This window comes from Lutra lutra, chromosome 16 (assembly GCF_902655055.1).
Source record: "Lutra lutra chromosome 16, mLutLut1.2, whole genome shotgun sequence".
Classification (NCBI taxonomy): Eukaryota; Metazoa; Chordata; class Mammalia; order Carnivora; family Mustelidae; genus Lutra; species Lutra lutra.
This window is the reverse complement of record NC_062293.1, coordinates 32,871,318-32,892,558: the sequence shown is the minus strand read 5'-3', so window position 1 is coordinate 32,892,558 and position 21,241 is coordinate 32,871,318. Positions and strand designations below refer to the sequence as shown.

Sequence of the window (21,241 nt, the reverse complement as noted above, 5' to 3'; positions counted from 1 at the left end):
ACTGACTTATTTGAATTAGCGTAATATCTTCAAGACTCAACTGTGTTTTAGCATGTGTCAGAATTTCCTGATTTTTTAAGGTTAATACTCCACTGTATGTATATACCACATTTTGTTTATCCACTCATCTGTCCTTGGACACTTGGATTGCTTCCATCTTTTGGTTATTGTGAATAATGTTGTTATGATCATGGATGCACAAGAACTGAATTTTAAGTGATAAATAAGATGCTCATCTGGGTAAATTGCTTGCTCTTTTTTTTTTTTTTAAATTTTGTTTATTTATTTGAGAAAGAGAAAGGCAGTGAGAGAAAGCAGGGGTGGGGAGTAGAAAGGGACCAGCAGACTTCCTGCTGAGCAGGGAGCCCAATGTGGTGCTCGATCCTAGGACCCTGGGATCATAACCTGAGCCAAAGGCAGATGCTTAACCTGTTCAGCAAGTGAACAGGTGCCCCAGATCACTTGTTCTTTTTGGATAGGTTGTAGTGTTGTTCACCAGATGAGTTCACCTGCCCCTAGTGACTGGTTTGCCTTTTACAAAATATGGCAAAATTAGTTACTATTCCTTATGCTTTCTGGATTCTCTCAAATATGATAGTAGAATTATTTTATCGAATTAGGTCTCTTGCCTTCTCTGTTGGTCAGTCCCACAAAAGCTGTGTTCTAGAAATATAATGATAAAAGTCTGTGTCTAGAATTAAATCAAGAACTCATGCTGTATAGTTTAGTTTAATTCTGAAGGGCTACTACAGCAATATTGTAAGCTTCAAAACAAACCTGGAAGGATTCCCTGGTCTAGAAGTTATAAACCAGAAGTGTGTATCTTGCTCTAGAAGCTGTAAACTAATTAGCTTGAGTCTGGAAGCCACATTAGAGTCTTTTTACTTCTGCCTGTGTTACTCAGGTACTTTAGCTCTACTTCTATACATGATCTTAGTTTTTTGTCTTACAAAATCTACTACCTGAGCTAAGAGTTCACTTTTTAGTTCTTTCCTTTTTTTTTTTTTTTTAAAAAGATTTGTTTATTTATTTTAGGAGGGATGGGGCAACGGGAGAGGGAGAGAGAAACCCAAGCAGACTACACTGAGCTTAGAGCCAGAGGCTGGGCCCTGAGGTAGCGACCCAGAGATCACAGCCTGAACCAAAGTAAGAGTTGGATGCTTAACAGAGTGCGCCACCTAGGCGCCCTTAGTTCTTTCCATTCTTGGTGAACCAACCCTCTTTGTCTCTTCCATGAAGGGTATGTTTCTTTTTTACAGAGAGTTCAGATGGGTTTTTCTACAAGAGAGCAGCTGTGTTGTCAGCAAGTGGAAATTTTATGGAGCCAGTCAACTTTGGAAAAATAGTGATTACTTATTTTAACATTGTATTTCTGAAGACATGACTTTTTCATATTCCCACAAGCCACCCACCCACTCATTGTTATAATATCAAAGAAATGAATTTTTGTGTGTGTGTATATTTCACTTTGATCCCTTTGACACCTTTCCTTAATTTTTCACTTAAAATAAAAGGCAGTTGAAATGAAAAGAGGCAGCTACATCACTGAAAAGATATAAACTGTACACTTTGTTGGTCTCATTGGGTTAACAACTGGGGTGTGTCTGTGTGCTCTAGAGGTATAAGGAATAACCAAAAACTGAGAATCTGATGAGATAATATAATTTTAGATCCAAGTCTACATTTAAACATGAGCAACTTGTTCTTCTTGTCTGAAGACTTACCTGTTGAGCTCTAAAGTCCAAGAGGCTAAGAGTGGGTAAACAAACCTTCTTTCTTTCTAGATCTTCATCTGCTGGTGGATGTGGCCTGCAAGCAGGAGCACTTTCCAAAGGAGGAAGAATTAAAAGAGTGAGGAACGGATGACAAATGTGACATTGTGCACTAGCTGTAGCTGGAGGCAGACTAGCCTTGCACATGACACACTGTTGGGATTTTTTTCAGTTCTGTTAAGGAAAAAAAAAAGTATTTTTGTTTTGTTAATTGAGAATTTTGTTAATTGAGAATTGGAACTTTGGTATTTACTACTGCTGTTTCAGATTATTTACCTTGACAAACTACTAAACATCAAGCAGCCTTTTTTTTTTTCTTTTTGCTGCCCAGATCCCTTTCAAATGAAAAGTCCTGGCCTTCTATTACAGTCCAGAAGCATCTAAAAGCTGCCGCATCTGTGGGCTGGAGAATCATCTGTGTGTGTGCTGCTTTGCTATCTTGCCGCTCTCAAACTGTAGTCAGCACAACGCCAGTGGGGAGCTCAGTCTATCTGTTTCAAGTCACAGTGTGATCCTTCTAGAGAAGATTGTGTGAGAAACAAAGGCATGTGAGGTCACCAAGATCACAGGTCTAAATGGGTCAGGAATTCCAGGGAAGAAACTCTGAGAAAGAGCTAATTTTCTAAGTGATTAACCAGGAAATGCTCTTACTTCCTAACCCAGCATTCTGTTTCAAAAGCAAGGCATCCGGACTTGGACCATCCATCACACATAACAGCCCCTGATTCTTTTATATTAATGGGAGCATTCTTCTATTTTCATATCTTTCTTTAATTTTAATGATACATTATCATAAATGATAAGGTTTTGTTGTATATCACTTATTTAAGTGTCTTCTAAAGAAAAGTATTTGTTTATTATATTTATAAATGCTGGTAGATTTAAAAGTTTTAAAGCTTTGTATTTTTATTAATATTGCAGGATAGAAGGATAAAGGATGCATGTGTAAGATATTTATTTTGAAGGGGAAATGTGTGAACAAAAACAGTAAGAGATTTAACACTGTTTTTTTGCATTAGCTTTTTATATTAAGTACATATAAATTCTCATCTATATGAGATATTACATGCAAATTTTGGGAAAAACTGATTAGTAGTCATTTAACAGAAACTGTATACCTCTGACATTCTTAATACTTTATGTCTGGTTTAAGCTTCTGAGAGAATTTTAGATAGTGGGATAGACCATAACATTTTTATTTTATCCCCTCTGTAGGATTCTAAATTCAAATAGTAGGACTGTGGGACCGGTTTTTAGGAGAGGTATCTTGGGTGTCCACTTTCTGTGGTTGATCCCTCACTTGCTCATCCAATGACAGCAAGAAATTTTCTGATTTTAAAGTCTTTTTAAACTGGCTAGAACTTCCTTATTGGATTCTGTTTCAGTTGTCCTAATAAGAATTGCAGGAACAAAAGGAAAGCCTAGGAATATGAAACTAATTAAAAAGAAAAGGCACTTAGTGATATGACATAAATACTATGCTACTCTTCGTGGGTGTAACAATTCATTTCTTAAATTGCATTGCACCTTCCCAATGACGTCAAACCATAGAAATGTTACAGAGATAGTAGTTTTTCCAAAAAGGATGAGTTCTGTATTGGTAAGCAGTGACTCAGTTTAGGTATGAAAGTAGATTCTGAAAAGTGACCTGTTTGGTCCATCTGATTAAACTAGTTGATGTCCATGTGATGGGCATTTACTCATCTTTATTAGCAAGGTTTAAAAGATGAACAAATTATCAAGACTCCTCCATCTTTTGGACTGACTATGTATTTTGGCAGAGTATGTGAAGAGGAGACCCAATTTCCAAATGAAGGAACTTTGCCTTTTCTCTGTCATGTTGAGAAGCTGATAAACTGTATAGGAGACATTCTTTCCCTTAATATGCCTTTTTAGCTTTGTGTATGTTGAAAGAAATAATATCTTTTGAGGAACATGTGTCAAGCAGAAACCTTGGCATGGATTTGGTTTCAGTGGTTTAAAGCTTAATTAATGAAATACCTTTATCAGCTTCCCAAACTTTTTTATATACGAATACAACAGACCAAGGAGCTGGATCTCCTGCTCTGCTCACATGCCTGCTACCTATCAACTAAAGCTATCATCACTGACTTGGGGAAAATGGCAAAAGATAAAATAAAATCTTTGTGTGAATTAGCCAGTAGGGTCTGACACATATGAACAAGGTTTCTGACGAGGACCTCAGTATTTCAGCCCCTTAAGCACGATAAATTTCAATCAGTCAACAATAAAGTGAGTATTTCAACTGGATTTGTCTTGCTTGTTTTTACTGTTTTATTGGTGATCAGTAGAAACCTCAGTCATCTTAGCAAAATTTAAAAAAGAATGTATTCTGTTTTTCAAAGAATCTGACTTTAAATAAAAAGTGTCAGGGTTTTTTTTTTTTTTTTTCCCATTTGCAATTGAACACCGAATGAATCTTTCAAATGCCATTAGGGATATGGACAATTCTTGGACATGTTTATAAAAAAACCTGTTTTTTTTTAGGAAAAGAATGAATAGTCTTCAGTAACTTTAGACAATCCAGATGTGAAAATAGATCCTGAAGGATGATTAGGTGGTTGATGTCAGTGAGATGGGCATTTCATTACCACAGTAATGACATCTTTATGACATCTCTGTGGAAGTTGTGGTATATCAACCCCTGAGGGATAAACCAGAGAATAATTTCTTTTGCTTTTCAATTCTGGTGACCTAGTAAACACAATATATCAGTGCAATAAACTACATAGGGCTATTTGGTTTGATCCTGAGTATCTCATGGGATACCTAGGTTCACAATACATATTAGCATCATTCCTAGATCATGCAGTTTCCTCGAGAGAGGGAAACCACATCTATTTTTATTTTCCTTCTTTGAACTAAGTGTGTATATTAACTCTTAGGTTTGTTTAGGTCTCTTAACTCCTTTGCAAGTTTCAAGCAGGAACAGGTGAGGCAAAGTCCATTGGTAGGAGATGTTTTTGCATCTATTAAATATACAGTAATGTATATTTTGCATTATTTATGCTCTACTATTACACAATATACATAAAAATATAAAACCATAGAAGTTTTTTAAAAATTTGTTTGAAAAGAGCTGTAAAGGTCTATGGTTACATTGTGTTCTTAAGGTCCAACCAATAAAGAGAATGTGCTAAATTAAGAATTTATTTTAGAGTTTATTTCTCAGCTCTATGTCAATTATTAGGCCAAAAATGCCTAAATTATTCCCATAAACCTTTTTTAGGGAAAAAATGTTCAAGGTAAAGAAAGCACTCATACTTTTTTGCTCTAGAGGCATTATGTCAGCTCAAAGTTTTATAACCAACCTACAGTGCAATTATTGTTAGCCACATTTTACAGATGATCAATTTATATACTCTCATTTGTACAACTAAAACATTTTTAGTCTTCTGTGCTTCTTACCACAACTAAAATTTCAGTGTAAAAGCAATCTAAGTGTGCACTTCAATATGTTAACCACGTTCACATTGTACTTTTGTACAGTTTGGAGAGATTGTTGGCAATAGGTTAAAAATAAAATGTCTGGACACAGTCCAATATAATCTGGCAAATTTGAAAATTCAAATTTTAGACACATATATTAGAAACTTTTGCATTCTCATGACAAGGTAACTAAAAGGGGTAGAGTTCATGGTTGTGGTAATTAGCCAAGAATTGGTTTTCTTTTTACCTACACACTTCTTATGAAGCATATATATTTTACCCCTTTGCTTGTGTTGATGGCAGACTTCCTCACAATCTTACACTGAGGGCATGGGTGTGATCCACAGTATTATTTCACTCTCCAATGACGTGAGAAGTAAATAAGAGGTTCCAGACCTCTGATACCAGCCTGATCTAAAAAGCTCCATACAGGCACAGTTTAGTAAAGAGCTGCTGAATTTAAATACGTAAAAGCTGAAGCAAAACTATGTGTAAAATGGACAGGGTTCTTGCTGGTGTAGCAGACATGAGACAGCAATAAGGACTACAGCACTGGATCACTTCATCCTGGCCTTGTGTCCTTTCTAGACACTAAAACCCGAAAAGAGCAGAAACGAAACCCCTTTGAACTTGTTATTTGCATAGTCTTGTGTCTGCTCTTTCATGTTCCGGGTTTTCACTATTTTATTCTCTTTATTTCCTCATATGACCATTTATGTTCTCCTGGTTGCAGAAGCTGCTTAGATGTAGGTGTGAGTGGACTTGATTTACATGTGGTAGCTTGCTTACCAGGACAAAGTTAGAGCACTGAATTGGATGCAGTTTGGCTGTGGCTCCATAGAGGGCGTAGAGGAGCCGAGAGAGCAAAGAGCAAAAGAACGTGCCCGGCTCCGTAAGTGTGCGCGCACTCAAGCCCTTGCCCTCCAGCCAGCCAGCCAGAAGGAGGGGCGGGTTGCCTCTAGCTGCTCCACCCTCACTTTGTGTCAGCAGGTAGAGAGCGTGATTGCAGTCCCAGGGGAGGGAGTCAGAGCTAGAACACCAATTACAAACCACAGGCTTCCTCCTCTAGGGAGTTGATCCAGAATTGTCTTTCTGGAAGGGAAGCACTCGAATCTTTCCGAACTTTCCAAGCCCATCCGTGATTCAGAGATACTGCTTTCTCCCTCTGGGATTTTCTGTGTTCCTGGTAGTGAATTTTTGCTGATGTATTTGCTACTTTGCTCCTTTTCTCTCTCAAGATTTGATCATTTTATATGTTGTTCGGGGAGAAAAAGAACATTTGTTAGAAAGGAGATTTCAGAAATGATTTTGGATCCTCTATAAGTGCTTTTTAGAGTTCTTGGGAACAGTAGCTCTAAGCCTGGAGTAAATGTTTGCCTTTGACTTGCATGGATTACTTTTTCAGGCTGCGGAATTTCTCGGCACCTACCTGCAGTGTGGGGCCCTTGGTCTGGTTGCAGAGTGAGAAGGTGGAAGAATGAGCTGTACTTGGTTAAGCAGTTGAAACCTTTTTTGAGCAGGACCTATAAAAGCATAATTGAATTTCTTTCACCCCCGTGGATTCCAGAGGGCCCGACAGCGCAACAGGTTTGCAGATTTCTTTTGAAATTCTTATTTTTCTCCCTCTGCCTCAGCAAAAGAGAAGGATCTATTTAACAGGTTCATGTTCAATTGCTTGGCTTTTCAGCACTTATTCCGAAGACTTTATAAGATTTTTTTTTAACTTGACCTCTGAACACGGCAGGCTTTATGGTTGAAGTGCATTTATATTTACTTGAGGGTGCACACTTTAATATCTTAGAACTAAAGTTTTGTTTGTACAAAGACCCAAATTCGCAAGTGTGCCTAGAAATAGCACAGATCTACTCTCCTCAGGCTTATTTTTACTTTTTCAGGATGTTCTACTCGGAGCCTGTAGACTAATCACCTCCCTACTCCCAGTATCTTTTATTCCCCACCCCCTCGAGGAATTTGAAAACGTGTTAGGAATAGTTCTTTGTTTTACTTAAGAATGTGGAAAATTACAGATTATAAGATCTGGATAAGAAAGTAGTTTCTAAAAGCATCTCATGGGAAATCAAAGCGCTTGGCATTCTCAAGCAGGAGAATAAAAGTTGGAATCCCTAAGAGAGAATGGAAAATAAAGATAGAAATATCATTTAACTGGGAAAAATAATTGGAAAGCTAACCTTTCGAGATACTCTTCTAATTGTGAAATTTGGAAAAGGTGGTGAGACTCAGGATTATCCTGTGCTCTGTGAAGACATATGAATTAGCATCTAGTTTGTAGGCAAATTTAGGTAGAACATTAAAAATGATAGCGTTTTTAACTTCATGAAAAGTATTATAAATTCCACGGGCCTAGAACTTTGGCTGCACTAACATACAGTTTAATGTGGAAACTTTTGTGAATTCATGTTGTAGCATCTTTGGACGTCTCTCAAGGTGTGGCCTGAAGTATTGTACCCTCTCCTTCTCCATTAAAAAAACAAACAAATACCTTTTTTCCCCTGTGATCTTTAGTCTTTTGCTGTTGACAAATTTTGTGGCTTCAAAAGGACCATCTCTTCATTTTCCGAGCTGGCGTTTTTCACTCTCACCTTCGATGCATGGCTTTCATTATTTCCTTTGCCTGGTTTGGTTCATTAACGTTGGGTTTAGTGGTTCAGCAACTTGATGCATATGGAAGACCAGCACCACGCGAACTGACATAATAAAGGTTCAGAATGTAACATTTCACCTCAAGGAAAGTTGGAAATCCCAAAGAGAAGTGGTGGTATCTTTACTAATCCTAGTGAAGATGGGAGAAAATGACAGACCCGCCGCAGAAGTGGGCTGAAGACACCGTCTACCCCGACAGATCAGGAAAGCCACCTGTTTGTGGGAAGACGCTTTAGAGAAAGGAAGGGCCCAGACTACGACTTGGCTTTCAGAAACTGAAGCATCAATTCTCTTTTCCCCCATTTGTCTGGATCTGAGAAGCTGCACTTGGAATTGGTTGGCGGAAGCGGTATGTATGGCCGAAGTGCGTTGCTGCAGCTGGTAGCATGAGTGGTGGCCACCAGCTGCAGCTGGCTGCCCTCTGGCCCTGGCTGCTGATGGCTACCCTGCAGGCAGGCTTTGGACGCACAGGACTGGTACTGGCGGCAGCGGTGGAATCAGAAAGATCAGCAGAGCAGAAAGCTATTATCAGAGTGATCCCCTTGAAAATGGACCCCACAGGAAAACTGAATCTCACTTTGGAAGGCGTTTTTGCTGGTGTTGCTGAAATAACTCCAGCAGAAGGCAAACTAATGCAGGTAAGGACAATTTATTACATTTCACTTTCCATCTGTTCGAATTATGCCTTTCTTCTTTTGTGTCTCAAGCCAAATGCCATGCAAGAGCTTCTGCTGTTTAGTTTTCTGTTTGTTTCCTCTTTTAAAGATATTGCCTTATTGGCATTCTAAAACATCTTGTTTTATGCTAAAGAAGAAACACATAAAATTCCGTATTTTAGAAGATCATCTGGTTGTTTTTAACTCCGATATTACATTGCCTCTTTAGATCCATGTAATAAGGCCATTCTTTGCAAGTGATGTGTTCTGGACACTATTTTTTGGTAGATTAAGTATACGGACTTCTATTTAATTGACATGAGGATTGTACTTTATATCCTGTTTAAAATCGAAGTGAACATGAAAGAGGTTGATTTTTTTTTTATTGAAGTAAAATTGGTATATAACATTATTTAGTTTCATGTGTACAATGTAATAATTTCATATTGTATGCATTACAAAGTGATCACCACAGTAAGTCTAGTGACCATCTGTTACCATGCACTTGTGAGGAGGTTGTAATGGTCAGCAGCACCCTGAAATTCTAGAACGTCCTTGGAGCATATTTGATCACTGTGTCACTTCTAAAATTCAGTCAAGCTTGAATGCTACAGCTGGCTTTATACCACGTGTAGCACCCTATTGCTAAGCCCAAAATGGAGAGGATTGCATTACAAAATGGACACAAGGTGTAAACTTGCCTCCTTTGGTCTTGTCTACACATAATTTTATTTTTGAAAAAAATTTAATGGTTTTTTTTTTTTTTTTTTTCACTGACCCACAAAGCTTTTCAGACACAGTTTCTTAGGCTTTCAGGCTGTGAATTTTGTCTATAATTCATTCATAGCCTACCTTTTTGTATTGAATTTATGAACTGACTGGGGCCATAGCTTTTCGTAGACAAATTGCTCATTCCCCATGGTGAACATGAGCCCAAAGGGCTGTATTTTTTTTTTTTTTACTGGGCATTCTTGTGTCTTATTCCACAGAATTATATTCCTTATTGATTAAAATTCACTTTATAAAAGGGCATTTCTTGCTGTAGCTCTTGTGCATAGGTTAAGATGTTATTAAATATGATTTGCTTCAGCATTTGGCCTCAGATTTTAATTGTGTGATATGAACAGAACCAAAGATCGTATGAATTCCAATTTTTGTCTACTTAAAGAAGGTGAGAAAATTTAACAAATTAAAGAACTCTTCCAAATATGTAGTTTTACATATATGTTTTTTGGTTCTTCGTGATCATTTTTTAGGCAACATTTTGAAACTGGGATAAGTGAAGTAGAAGAAGAATTAGATGAAGGAGGGCTTGGCTATTCAGAAAAATAAACAGGCAAAAAGAATGTATCTGGAAAAAATGGCAAAAGAATTTTTAGATAAGAGTCTATTCTTAATCTTACTCTTAATCTGAGTTCTAGGATGGAATTAGGAATATTTAAAAGTTGAACTCACAAATCATTTGACTATAACTGAAAAGGAAACCTTCTTCCTGAGCCTGCCTTGTTGATATCCTGAAGCATGAGGTGTATGCTCCACTTTCATTTTTTTCCCTAAGTAATTTTAGTACAAAACCATATTTTGATATTTCTGAGGTCTTTGGAAGCCATACTCTGTGTCTTATTAATGTCCTGTGGCAGCATGTTCAATGGGTTAATTATATGCTGCATAAAATAGTGTCTTTTATTTTGTGTTGTCTTCTGTTACCATAAGGCTCTGTGTATGCATAAAGGAAAAAGTATATAACAGAGACTAGCTGGCATTCTCTTTGCCATTCATTATTTTACCAATCTTTATCATATCTTTGCTTATTCTACCTTTTCTCACTCTGGTAAATCCTGCCAATCTTTTTTTTTTTTTTTAAGCTATTAACTTTTAAAAATGTTTCTTTACTTTGTGAAGAGGGAATTTCATTGTATCTATTATTTAGCAAGTCTTTTTGTATTTTATTGGGTAGTTTACATTATTGGCAATTTTTAGTCTTTACTTTTTCTGTTCACATAAGCTTCTTTTAGATCATTAATAAATTTGTACACTGGCCTAATATTAAGTGCTAGATACTCTCAGTATTGGTCCTGGTTTATTGTCTGTTAATCAACTTTTGATCCACAATAGTAACTGAATTTTCTTAATAACTTCTTAAGAGAGACTTTATTTTAAAAATACAAAACAACCTTTTGGATGATATGCACCAATTTTTCTTTATCTACTATTCGATTAATTCTTTCAAAGAACTCTAGTGTGTTAGGAACACATGGTTTACACTTCTAGAATCCATGCTATTTGGTCCTTATCAGATTACACTGCAGCTCAGGTTTACACAGTGGTTAACCAAGCCTTCCTTGTAACTGAAGTTTGCATCTCCTAGATTCGTGCTTTGCTGCTCTTCAGCTTGCTTGATAGACAGCTGTACCCTGGTGCCGCAGATCTGAAGGCAGTCTTCTCTGTTGGCCTTGAGGAATTTTAGATAATTCAATGTATCCTTCTGCTATGAATTATTCTAGCTGCCTATTAAGTTTGATTGTCTCCAAAGATGTAGTCAGGCCTTTGTAAAATCGGTGGTGCTCTGCACTAGGAAACGTAAAGGTACAAGACTAGTGTCTTAAAAAATAAATAGTAACCTTGATGTGGTTTCTGGAATTCCCAGAGAGTTTCAGAAAATTTGACATTTCTCTACATTTTGTTCAATTAATCCATGTCAAGGAAACTTTCCAGTTCTCCTAATCCCTTGCCTGTGTCTGGTAAAAAGCACTAAATGATAGTGGTTATAACTTCTTACTGTTTTTATTTTTCATCTGAATATATATTTTTTTCTCGTGGTTTATACCATTGTTGATGAAAAATGTGCTAGAGCATATGCATTGTCTAATTGTCCTGTTTTCTGGTTTATTTACCTCTTGTCAAGGTTTGTTTCTGTTATTTCTAGTAATATTGTTGTTACCACTTCTATAAATGATGACAGCCCCATTTCCTTTTCCAATTCCTGTTCCTTATTTATAAATGTCACTCAGAAGGACAACTTGAAATCAATCCTTTTTCTCAAAGCAAAAGAGCAAGAGGATTGTAACGTAGCACAGCTACGTTACAGCACAGTTCTTTGACTGTCACACTCTTCCTGCTCAGCGGTTTGTCCTGGATTTTCTTAGACTTTAGGATAAAGTTATGATCCAGATTAGAATGTACTGTCCCGAGGCTTCAGACCTACAGTGGCAGCTTGGTGGTTTAGCATTGGGCCACTAGCAGTGAACACCTCCTGGACAAATTCCCCCTTGTGCAATGTCTCTGCTTGCCCCTTAACTTACCTATTAGTCAACACGTAGCTGTCCTATCTTGGCCTTTTTGCTTTATTTGTAATCAGGGCCTGGAATGAATTATTTGAGGAGGGAGAGAAATCTTTATAATTAAAGCTTTGGCCAAAACCAGAGAGAGAATGCTTTAGCAGGTCGTCGTTGTCTAAGTGACTACACTGCGACTCAAGGGGCTGGACTTCAGCTCTGACTCTGTCACTACATAGTTGGGTGATTTGGGACAAGATGATTTTTACCTCTCTAGGCTTTAGATTCCCCATCTATAAAAATCAGAGGTTCAAATATAATAGTGCACTGCAAATGTGTGCTGTTCACTTTACATGTATTAGTTTGTTGCTTCCTCATAATAACTTTGTGAGAAAAGTACAGTACTTATATTTTTCACATTTTACAGATAAGGAAACTGAGACTCAAGGTGTTATTATCTGCCAAGGTCATGTGGCTAGTAGGTGGCATAGTTGGAACTTGAACCCTAGAGCCCAGGCTTTTCCAGCTCTAAAATTCTGCAAATCAAAGAATGCCACCGATGAACAGAACACCAGTGTGGGCTCTGAATAAATGATTCATTTATTTCCAGACTCAAAAGGCATGAAAATGATGAGTACTGTTTTCTGAGGTTGACCCAGAATACCCAATATCCTGCTAATTTCTAATGATCTCTGTATTCCTTCTGTTTCTCTCATTTGTGTTTCATTTGCAAAGATATTTGTACATCAGAATGTTTATTTAGTCAGTATCTACCTTTTTATGTAACAACTTTTATTACCTTTCTCTTCATTTTATAACAGACCGTGGTAGGTTATCTAATACAGGAACCTGACATCATAAATTTTGAAATAGCATATGCGTTACTTTGCACAAGTTGGGGCTACTTGGAAGCAGAGATTTCAAAGTTTTGGGATTTTGTTTTGAGACAGATTTTAAAAGAAGTATAAATATTCAAGGCACAGTCAAACCTCAGTTATTTATGTTAATGGAGGTGCAGAATATCCAATTAATTTATAATTGACTTTGGAACAGAGTCAGAAGTACACCCTCAGATGGAGTTCCGCTGTGTGCGCTAACAATTTAGGTGCTTGCCTTCTACAGTCCCAGCTCAGAGCCTCTCTTGACTTGGCTTTGTTGTTAGAAGACTGGCACCCAGAGGAGAGAAGGAAGCTACAGAATATGCTTAATGATAATTTTTCAAGTTAAGAAGATATCTCTTTTTTAAGCACCCATCAAACACATTTGTATACGTAATAGTTCTTAATTTCATGTGGAAATCCAGCAAATATTTTGTAAATTTGAATCCATAAATTGCTGTAGTTAATAGGAGGCAATAAATGAGCTGTACCTCTGCTATTACACCTGTGAGGCTATTTAATGTTTATTTAGCTGATTCTGGGGGTAGACATTTCCTTGGTTTTTGTAGTAAAGAGTTTGTGTGTGTTATAATTTTCTTTATGTAAAAGTTAGCCATAGTTTTTTTTTTTTTTTTTTAATTATTTATTTGTGAGAGAGTATGAGCAGGGGATTGGGGAGTGGGAGAGGGAGAGAGATTCCCAAGTGGACTCTGTGATGAGCAGGGAGCCCAATGTGGGGCTCGATGTGGGGCTCCATGCAGGGCTTAATCTCATGACCCTGAGCTCATGAGCTGAGCTGAAACCAAGAGTCGGATGTTTAACCAACCATGTCACACAGGTGCCCAGCCACAATTACTTTTTACACAATATTAAATACATTTCTGGGGCTCCTGGTTTTTGTTTTTGTTTTTGTTTTTGTTTTTTTAAGTAGCTCCATGCCAGGTGTAGAGCCCAGTGCAGGGCTTGAACTCACAACCCTGAGATCAAGACCTGGGCTGAGATCAAGAGTCAGACGCCTAACTGACCAAGCAACGCAGGCTCCCCTGTTTGTTTTTGTTTTTAATAGAAGGGCTTTTACATTTTATTCACTGGAAGTGTTGGATCTTTCTTTGCCCTTTGCCCCCCTCTTATTCCCTTCAAATTGCTAAGTACAGTAGAGGAAAAAGATGTTATAAATGAGCACTGTACTATTATAAATGTCCTATTGGGAACCAGCATTGGTAAAGCAGGGTATTGTTAGAGAAGAGTGTGGTAATGATGTTCCATTGAATTTACATAGTAATTTTCTTCCAAGAAGCTTAAAATGATTCACAGATACCCGCAAGCCAAAGAAGAACAAGTGATATTTACTCCATTTTACAGAAAAGGAAACCTAATGGGGGTGAGAAAGCAAATAAATTATACAAGAACAAAGTTGCACATAGATGGACCCAATCTGCTTTGCAGGAGATAGATTAGTAATCCAATTTTTAAGGTTTCCAAGGATGTAGATCTCTTTGGGATCAGTTCTACAGAGTGGAAATTCCAAAAAGCTAAAATATTGTCCAAGGCTGAGATATCTACTCTATTTGGGCCTGTGTTGCTCAGCATGATGATTCAGCTAAAAAACTGTTGGTGAAGTGGTTTACCAACTTTATGTTTCAAAAAGCCTTAAGAGCCCGTGCTCTGATCTTCATTCATTGTTCTTTTCCATACTATTACTGGGGCAAAAGCCAAAGTCTTTCTAACAACCTATAAGGTCCATCAGGATCTGCCTGGTGCCCTGACCTTTTACTTATTCTCCCCTCACTCTGCCTTAGTCACTCTGACTAAGGACTTGTCATCCTTCAGGTAAGCCGGGCATACCCCCACCTCAGGGCCTTTCCACGTGTTAGTCCCAGTTAATACCCCAGGTATTTTCTTCTTGTAGTCTCTCAGGTGTCACCCCCAAGAATCAAATACATCTTCTCAGTGAGGCCTTCTTAGACTGTCCTATTCTGAAGGGCTCTTCCTATGCCCTCCTAGGCTCATATTCTCCATCCCTGCTTTGTTTTTCTTTATAAACATTGCCATGTGACACAGTAATATTTTACTTCTGTACTCGTCTCTGTCCTCTCAGTGGAATATGAGCTCTGTGAAAGTAGGAACTTTTTGTCTCCTTAGTTCAGAGATGTATTCTTGGGAGCAGTGCCTTTGTGTACTTAGTGCCTCAGACGTAATAGGTACGCAATAACTATTTATTGAATAAATGTAAGGAACATGATGGTGGTGCTGAGTAACTCTAATAGCTGGGAGATAACTTTAGGATGAAACAGATTTATTTATGTCATTCACATTTCTAAGTATACTATGAGGTCAATTATTTTGAGTGCTTTGGGTTTGATAGGACTTGCTCTATTCCTTTATTCCTCTGACTTATAGATAGCATAGCATCTCCTTGATTGCTGCTTCTAAATTGTAAACATGGCTATAATCAATATATTTGAGGTGCTTCTTTACACATCATTTATTTGGTTTAATAGATAGCTCAGCCTCTGCTTTTTAGGAAATTTTGATTTTTGAGGAAAGATTTATTGGGGTACTACTTTAAATCTGTGATTTTAAGATATTGGCGCAATTTTTTAAGATTTTATTTATTTATTTGACAGACAGATCACAAGTAGGCAGAGAGGCAGGCAGAGAGAGAGGAAGCAGGCTCCCTGCTGAGCAGAGAGCCCAATGCGGGGCTTGATCCCAGGACCCTGAGATCATGACCTGAGCCGAAGGCAGCGGCTTTAACCCACTGAGCCACCCAGGCACCCTATTGGCGCATTTCTAAAGGACCTCACCTTCTTAGTCCTTAAGCTTGTGATTCCCAATTCTGGTTTTAAGATACCCTAACACAGTGATTTAAAAAAAAAAAAAAAAGATATTATTTATTTATTTGAGAGAGAGAAAAATAAAGCACAGAGGGAGAGTGAGAGGGAGAAGAAGACTCCCCACTGAGCAGAGAGCCCGAAGTGGGACTTGATCCTAGGATCCTGAGATCATGACCTGGGTCGAAGACAGACGCTTAACCGACTGAGCCAACCAGGTGTCCCAACACAGTGATTTTTAATCTTTTTTTGGTGTCACAGACTCCTTTGAGGATTTGAGAAAAGTTGCTGACCACATGCATTTAAAATACAATTTTGCATAAAATCTCAGTGAATTGAAAGAGTCTTTGAGATACAGGGATCTAAGGACTCCAGACTAATGCCTCCTATCCTAGAAGAATCCCAGTTATTTCAAGAAACAATACGAAATTCTCAAACCGAATCTACCCTCAGCTTACTTAATTTGAAAAGTATTTGTATAGGAGCGCCTTGGTGGCTCAGTTGATTGGGCAGCCAACTCTTGATTTGATTTTGGGTGGTGGGATCGGGGTTCCGGGATTGAGCCCCTGTCGGGCTCTGTGCTCAGCCTAGAGTCTGCTTGTTCCTTTCCCTGTCCCTCCCCCTGTTCATGCACACCCTCTCTCTCTAAAATAAATAATCGGGAAAAAAAAAGTTTGTATATATTACTTGAAGTCAAATAGACAACAATATTATGGTTCAGTTGTAAGAAGGTTGTCTTGACCAAAGATGACGTCAGATGTTAAAATTGGTATATGAGGGACGCCTGGGTGGCTCAGTGGGTTAAGCCGCTGCCTTCGGCTCGGGTCATGATCTCAGGGTCCTGGGATCGAGCCCCGCATCGGGCTCTCTGCTCAGCGGGGAGCCTGCTTCCTCCTCTCTCTCTACCTGCCTCTCTGCCTGCTTGTGATCTCTCTCTGTCAAATAAATAAATAAAATCTTAAAAAAAAAAAATTGGTATATGAGAAGGATCTGCTTATGTTGATTTAGCAAAGGAACTGTGCTCTCCAAATATTAAGTGGAACTTCATCAATTCAAGAAATGCTTACAACCCTTTCATTATGGTGTTGTCACTGAAAGGTCCATAAGAATAAAGGATATTTTACTCATTTGTTTAGATATAAGTAGAACAATATGTGTCTGTTTGATTACTAAATTCAAAAAACAGAGGCTGTGAAACTAACTTTGGTTACTTTCTATTTTTTTTTTTTTTTTTTTTTTTTTAATTTCTATCCTTTACTCTCTACTGCTTTCCCTAGAGTAGAATTCCTTGGGCCCTTAAATTTCCTTTTGCTATAATGGAAAACTTTGTATCTTTAAAAAGAAAAAGTTTATTGTTGCTTGCTTGTTTGTTTTTTAAAATATCAGATAAGCTACTTTAGCTACTCTAATTTTGATGTGGGTTCTAAACAGCACAGCTCATGAATACATTTTGTTTTGTTTGATACTTTTTAACATATTAGAATTTGTGTTTAATATGCAAATTAAGAAACACCAAATTAATCAAAGTGATTTAATTAGAGGGTTTTTTTTAAGATTTAATTTATTTATTTAACAGAGAGAGAGAGAGAGATTACAAGTAGGCAGAGCAGCAGGCAGGGGTGGGGGAATGGGGGGGGGGGAAGCAGGCTTCCTGCCGAGCAGAGAGCCCGATGCGGGGCTCGATGCGGGGCTCGATCCCAGGACCCTGAGATCATGACCTGAGCCGAAGGCAGAGGCTTAACCCGCTGAGCCACCCAGGCGCCCTTTAAGTTAGAGTTTTTTTGAGAGTTATAAACACAGGCACACATTTTTCTTGGAGACAGGAAATTAGTTTATTAAGAAATTCTGATCCCTAGGATTTGAAGTGGTGGTAGTTGTTCAAGATGGCAACATAACTATCTTCAAGACCGCTGTTTGTTTTTTTAAAAATCTAGGATATTTGTGTTATGATGGAAAGCAACCATAATACAACTGTAATTTAAGTATATTCAGTTATCATGTGCCTACCAATTTTATGCGTGCTTATATATCAAAAGGGTACTATTATGCATATATAAATATATGATAATTGGAAAATACTATTGCTGTTGTTGTTTCTGTAGAATAATTTGGATGAGACTGCAGGCTTTATGTTTTATGCCTATTGATCTTGCTCCTTCCTAAAAATTGATTATGGGTTCCCATTCTTTTTTCCCTAAACCATTTTGTCCAAAAAGAAAAGAAAAATCTTTTATGTACTTCAGGTTTCAGGTTCTTTCACTTTTGTATCTTCTGCTTGGAACCATGTTGGTATCTGAATTTATAGTTCTGTGGCCAAGATGTTTTAAAACTTTGTGAGGGACTTTATTGGACTTATACTAGAATTAAAGCCTATTCAGTTTTCCATACCTAGGGTAAAATACAGGGCAGGCTCTTCCACTTGTAAAATATAATCATCAAATTTCAAGCTAGACAAAACACCTAATCCAATCATTTCATTTTACAGATGAAGAAATAGAGAGATTAGTATCTTGCCAAAGAGCTGCCCATCTACTGCCATATCTTACTGGCCAGCATTTTTAGCAAACCGTATTTATTTTAAACTTTTTTTGGGGTCATTGCAGGGAGATTAAAAAGCAGAAGTTGGCAGAGATTTTTCCCTGGCGCATTCCAGTAAGAAGATATTACAGATTGCCATAGGGTCTCTTTCCTCTTTGATCCCTAGTCAACCAGAAGGCATACTTTAAAATAAGTGAAGAAACAAACAAAAAAATCCCTTGCCATACCTTAGCATTACTTTACATGGTGCGTATGTCTTTTATTCTGCTGTAGGTACCCTGCTGATATTCTGTTGTAGATAGCCTGGACTGTCTCCTCAAAGCGTGAGAGACTTTTTATTTTTTTTTATTTTTTTTTTAAAGACTTTATTTATTTATTTGACAGAGAGATCACAAGCAGGCAGAGAGGCAGGCAGAGAGAGAGAGAGAGAGGAGGAAGCAGGCTACGTGCTGAGCAGAGAGCCCGATGCGGGGCTCGATCCCAGGACTCTGAGACCATGACCTGAGCCGAAGGCAGCGGCTTAACCCACTGAGCCACCCAGGCGCCCGTGAGAGACTTTTTAAGAACTCTATGCCAAGAATCTTACCGAGACTGGGGACTGCACCCGAGTCTCTCAATGTTTTAAAATGTGGATCTCCTGCTGTGTGCCAAATGCTGTTACAGCTGTGACAGGTCCAGAAGGAATATGAAGAACCGCACCCTAGCCTAGTCCTACTGAGGAAAATAGCAGAAGACAGTACGAGATAAATGCCAAGCAAGAGGTGTAGGCATGGATGCGTTAGAATGGCGAGTTTGATTCTCTCGGGAGGTTTTCAAATGACTGTACTAGTTCTGTTTCATCCCCTAGGACTGAAGAAAAAACAAACAAAAAAGCCCATAAGATTTTAACCCAGGCAACTGCAAGTAGCTTCAAGCCACAGGACAGCTAAAGCCAGTCATACCTTCTAATGTTCACTGTTGCCAGTTAAATATGGGCTATAATATTGCCTGTATAAATATTCCTGTATGTATAAAAACTCATTTGTAGCATTTTCTTTCCTTTTTTTTTTTTTTTAAAGATTTTATTTATTTATTTGACAGACGGAGATCACAAGTAGGCAGAAAGGCAGGCAGAGAGAAGGGGGGGGAGCAGGCTCCCCACTAAGCAGAGAGCCCGATGCGGGGCTTGATCCCAGGACCCTGAGATCATGACCTGAACCAAAGGCAAAGGCTTAACCCACTGAGCCACCCAGGCACCCCTGTAGCATTTTCATTAGAATTTCAAGTAAACACCATGGTTTTCTTCTCAAATTGCAAACTTTTAAAAATGTACAAGAAATTCCCATTAAGTTGTAAAATTAAAGCAGAAAATATAGCTTTAAACAGAATTCAGCATATTAGGAGATCTGTTTGAATTGAGAATCTTAGTAGCTCAGTTTTAATTCTTTACAAACTGCATAAAAGAAGAAATAAATACTAAGACTATGTAGAAGGTGAATACTATTTGAATATCATCCCTATTCAGCAAAATTTGTTTCTAATACCAATGTATTCAAAAATTACTGAGTAGTCATCCATATCTGTTATTTCCATTCTCTTATTTATTTATTTATTTATTTGACAGACAGAGATCACAAATAGGCAGGGGGGGAAGCAGGCTCCCCACAGAGCAGAGAGCCCAATGTGGGGCTCCATCCCAGGGCCCTGAGATCATGACCTGAGTCGAAGGCAGTGGCTTTAACCCACTGAGCCACCCAGGCGGCCCTATTTCCATTCTCTTAAATGTGTTGTGACTTTAATAAAGTATGAGGGAGATAGACATGAACTCTAGAAAAATGTACATGTCTGCTGTGATAACAACAGTAAGCTATTACTGCTCTGAAGTTAGTAAACCATATGGTTATACATCATATATTTTTATCACCATTAGAGATCATGTGGAATTTAGTTGTCTCCTTTAGGTATATGAAAAGTCCATAGGTGCCTTATGACCATTTAAAAAGTAAGAGTAAGTCACATAACCTATCATCTGTTGGGGTACATTTGGTAGGGTAACTAAATAATCTGAAGATCCTGGGGCACCTGGATAGTTCAGTCAGTCACGCGCCTGCCTTTGGCTCAGGTCATGATCTTGGGGTCCTGTCTTTGAGCCCCGAATCAGGCTCCCTGCTCAGCAGGGGATCCTGCTCTCCCTCTCCCTTTGCCCCTCCCTCTGCTCATGAGCACTTTCTCTCTCCCTCTCTCTCTCAAATAAGTAAATAAAACCTTTTAAAAAAAAATCTTTAAGATCCTTCCTAGCTCTAAACAGAGTTTATGTTTACCCTAGAAACAGACTTATTACAAAGTGACATGTAACTTTGTAACTTATTTATTTCTAGAAATAAGACTAGAAACAGACTTATTACAAAGTGACATGTAACATGTAACTTATTTATTTCTTTTCCTTGAGATAAAATGTATTTGGTAAGTAGTACAAAAAATCTGACCAAATTCCTTAAAGTCACACAACAAATTGTTAGCAAAATGAAGCATCAGAGTCAAGGGCACTCCCAGTCTCCTTGTCCTGTACTTTCTTTACATTCAGTTAAAGCACACAAAAATGAGTTTTTCTCTGGAGATACATATTTTAAAATATCTGCAGTGGCTGGAGGACCCTTATTCTAAATTCTTCATTGAGGTGTCTCAGTGACCAAACCACACCTACTTCAATCATGAGCCTACATCTAAGTGAATCTGAACCTTTGGAAAAGCTTGGCAAAGCTGTAGATAACCTAGAGCCAGTCTGGCCATAGCAGTAAAGGGATGATGTGTCTGATTCTAAAATACTTTGTGAAGTTGAATTATCAAAGAGAAGCTGAATAATTACACTAGAAATAAGGATTTCAGAGCAGCTGGTAGGTGTTCATGTGTGGTGCTAAGGGATAGAGCTCTGGTCTATAAGCATCTGGAGGCCTCTGGGAGGAGTGGAAATGGGGCCATCTGACTAGTAACTATGCCTTGTTATTAAACCGTGACTTTCTGCATTGTATATCCCCCAGAGTTGGAAAACTTCCCCTGGCAAAAAAAAAGAGAAGGGCTGCCGTGCTGTTGCTGAGGGCCATCCAGTAGACACAAAAGCGCCTTCTTACAGGCCTGCAGCAGGGGCAGCCTGTACGGGCAGGCCCGGTCCTCTCAAAGACAGGGAATCCGATTCTTTCC

The 21,241-nt window shown here is 38.2% G+C and overlaps 2 protein-coding genes across 3 annotated transcripts in view; both read left to right on the top strand.

The window, feature by feature from the left end:
• Positions 1 to 4,037, top strand: part of HSF5 (heat shock transcription factor 5) — a 46,141-nt gene extending 42,104 nt beyond the window's left edge. For both annotated transcript variants that reach the window (XM_047705881.1, XM_047705880.1), the window contains exon 6: positions 1,785 to 4,037. In XM_047705881.1, coding sequence (XP_047561837.1) covers positions 1,785 to 1,855 — 71 coding nt within the window. In that variant the 3' untranslated portion in view covers positions 1,856 to 4,037. The remainder of the gene's footprint in view (positions 1 to 1,784) is intronic.
• A 2,191-nt stretch (positions 4,038 to 6,228) lies between these two features.
• RNF43 (ring finger protein 43) overlaps positions 6,229 to 21,241 on the top strand; it is a 65,985-nt gene continuing 50,972 nt past the window's right edge. The window contains exons 1-2 of the mRNA XM_047707387.1: positions 6,229 to 6,809; positions 7,647 to 8,521. Of these exons, the coding sequence (XP_047563343.1) occupies positions 8,270 to 8,521 (252 nt within the window). The 5' untranslated portion in view covers positions 6,229 to 6,809; positions 7,647 to 8,269. The remainder of the gene's footprint in view (positions 6,810 to 7,646; positions 8,522 to 21,241) is intronic.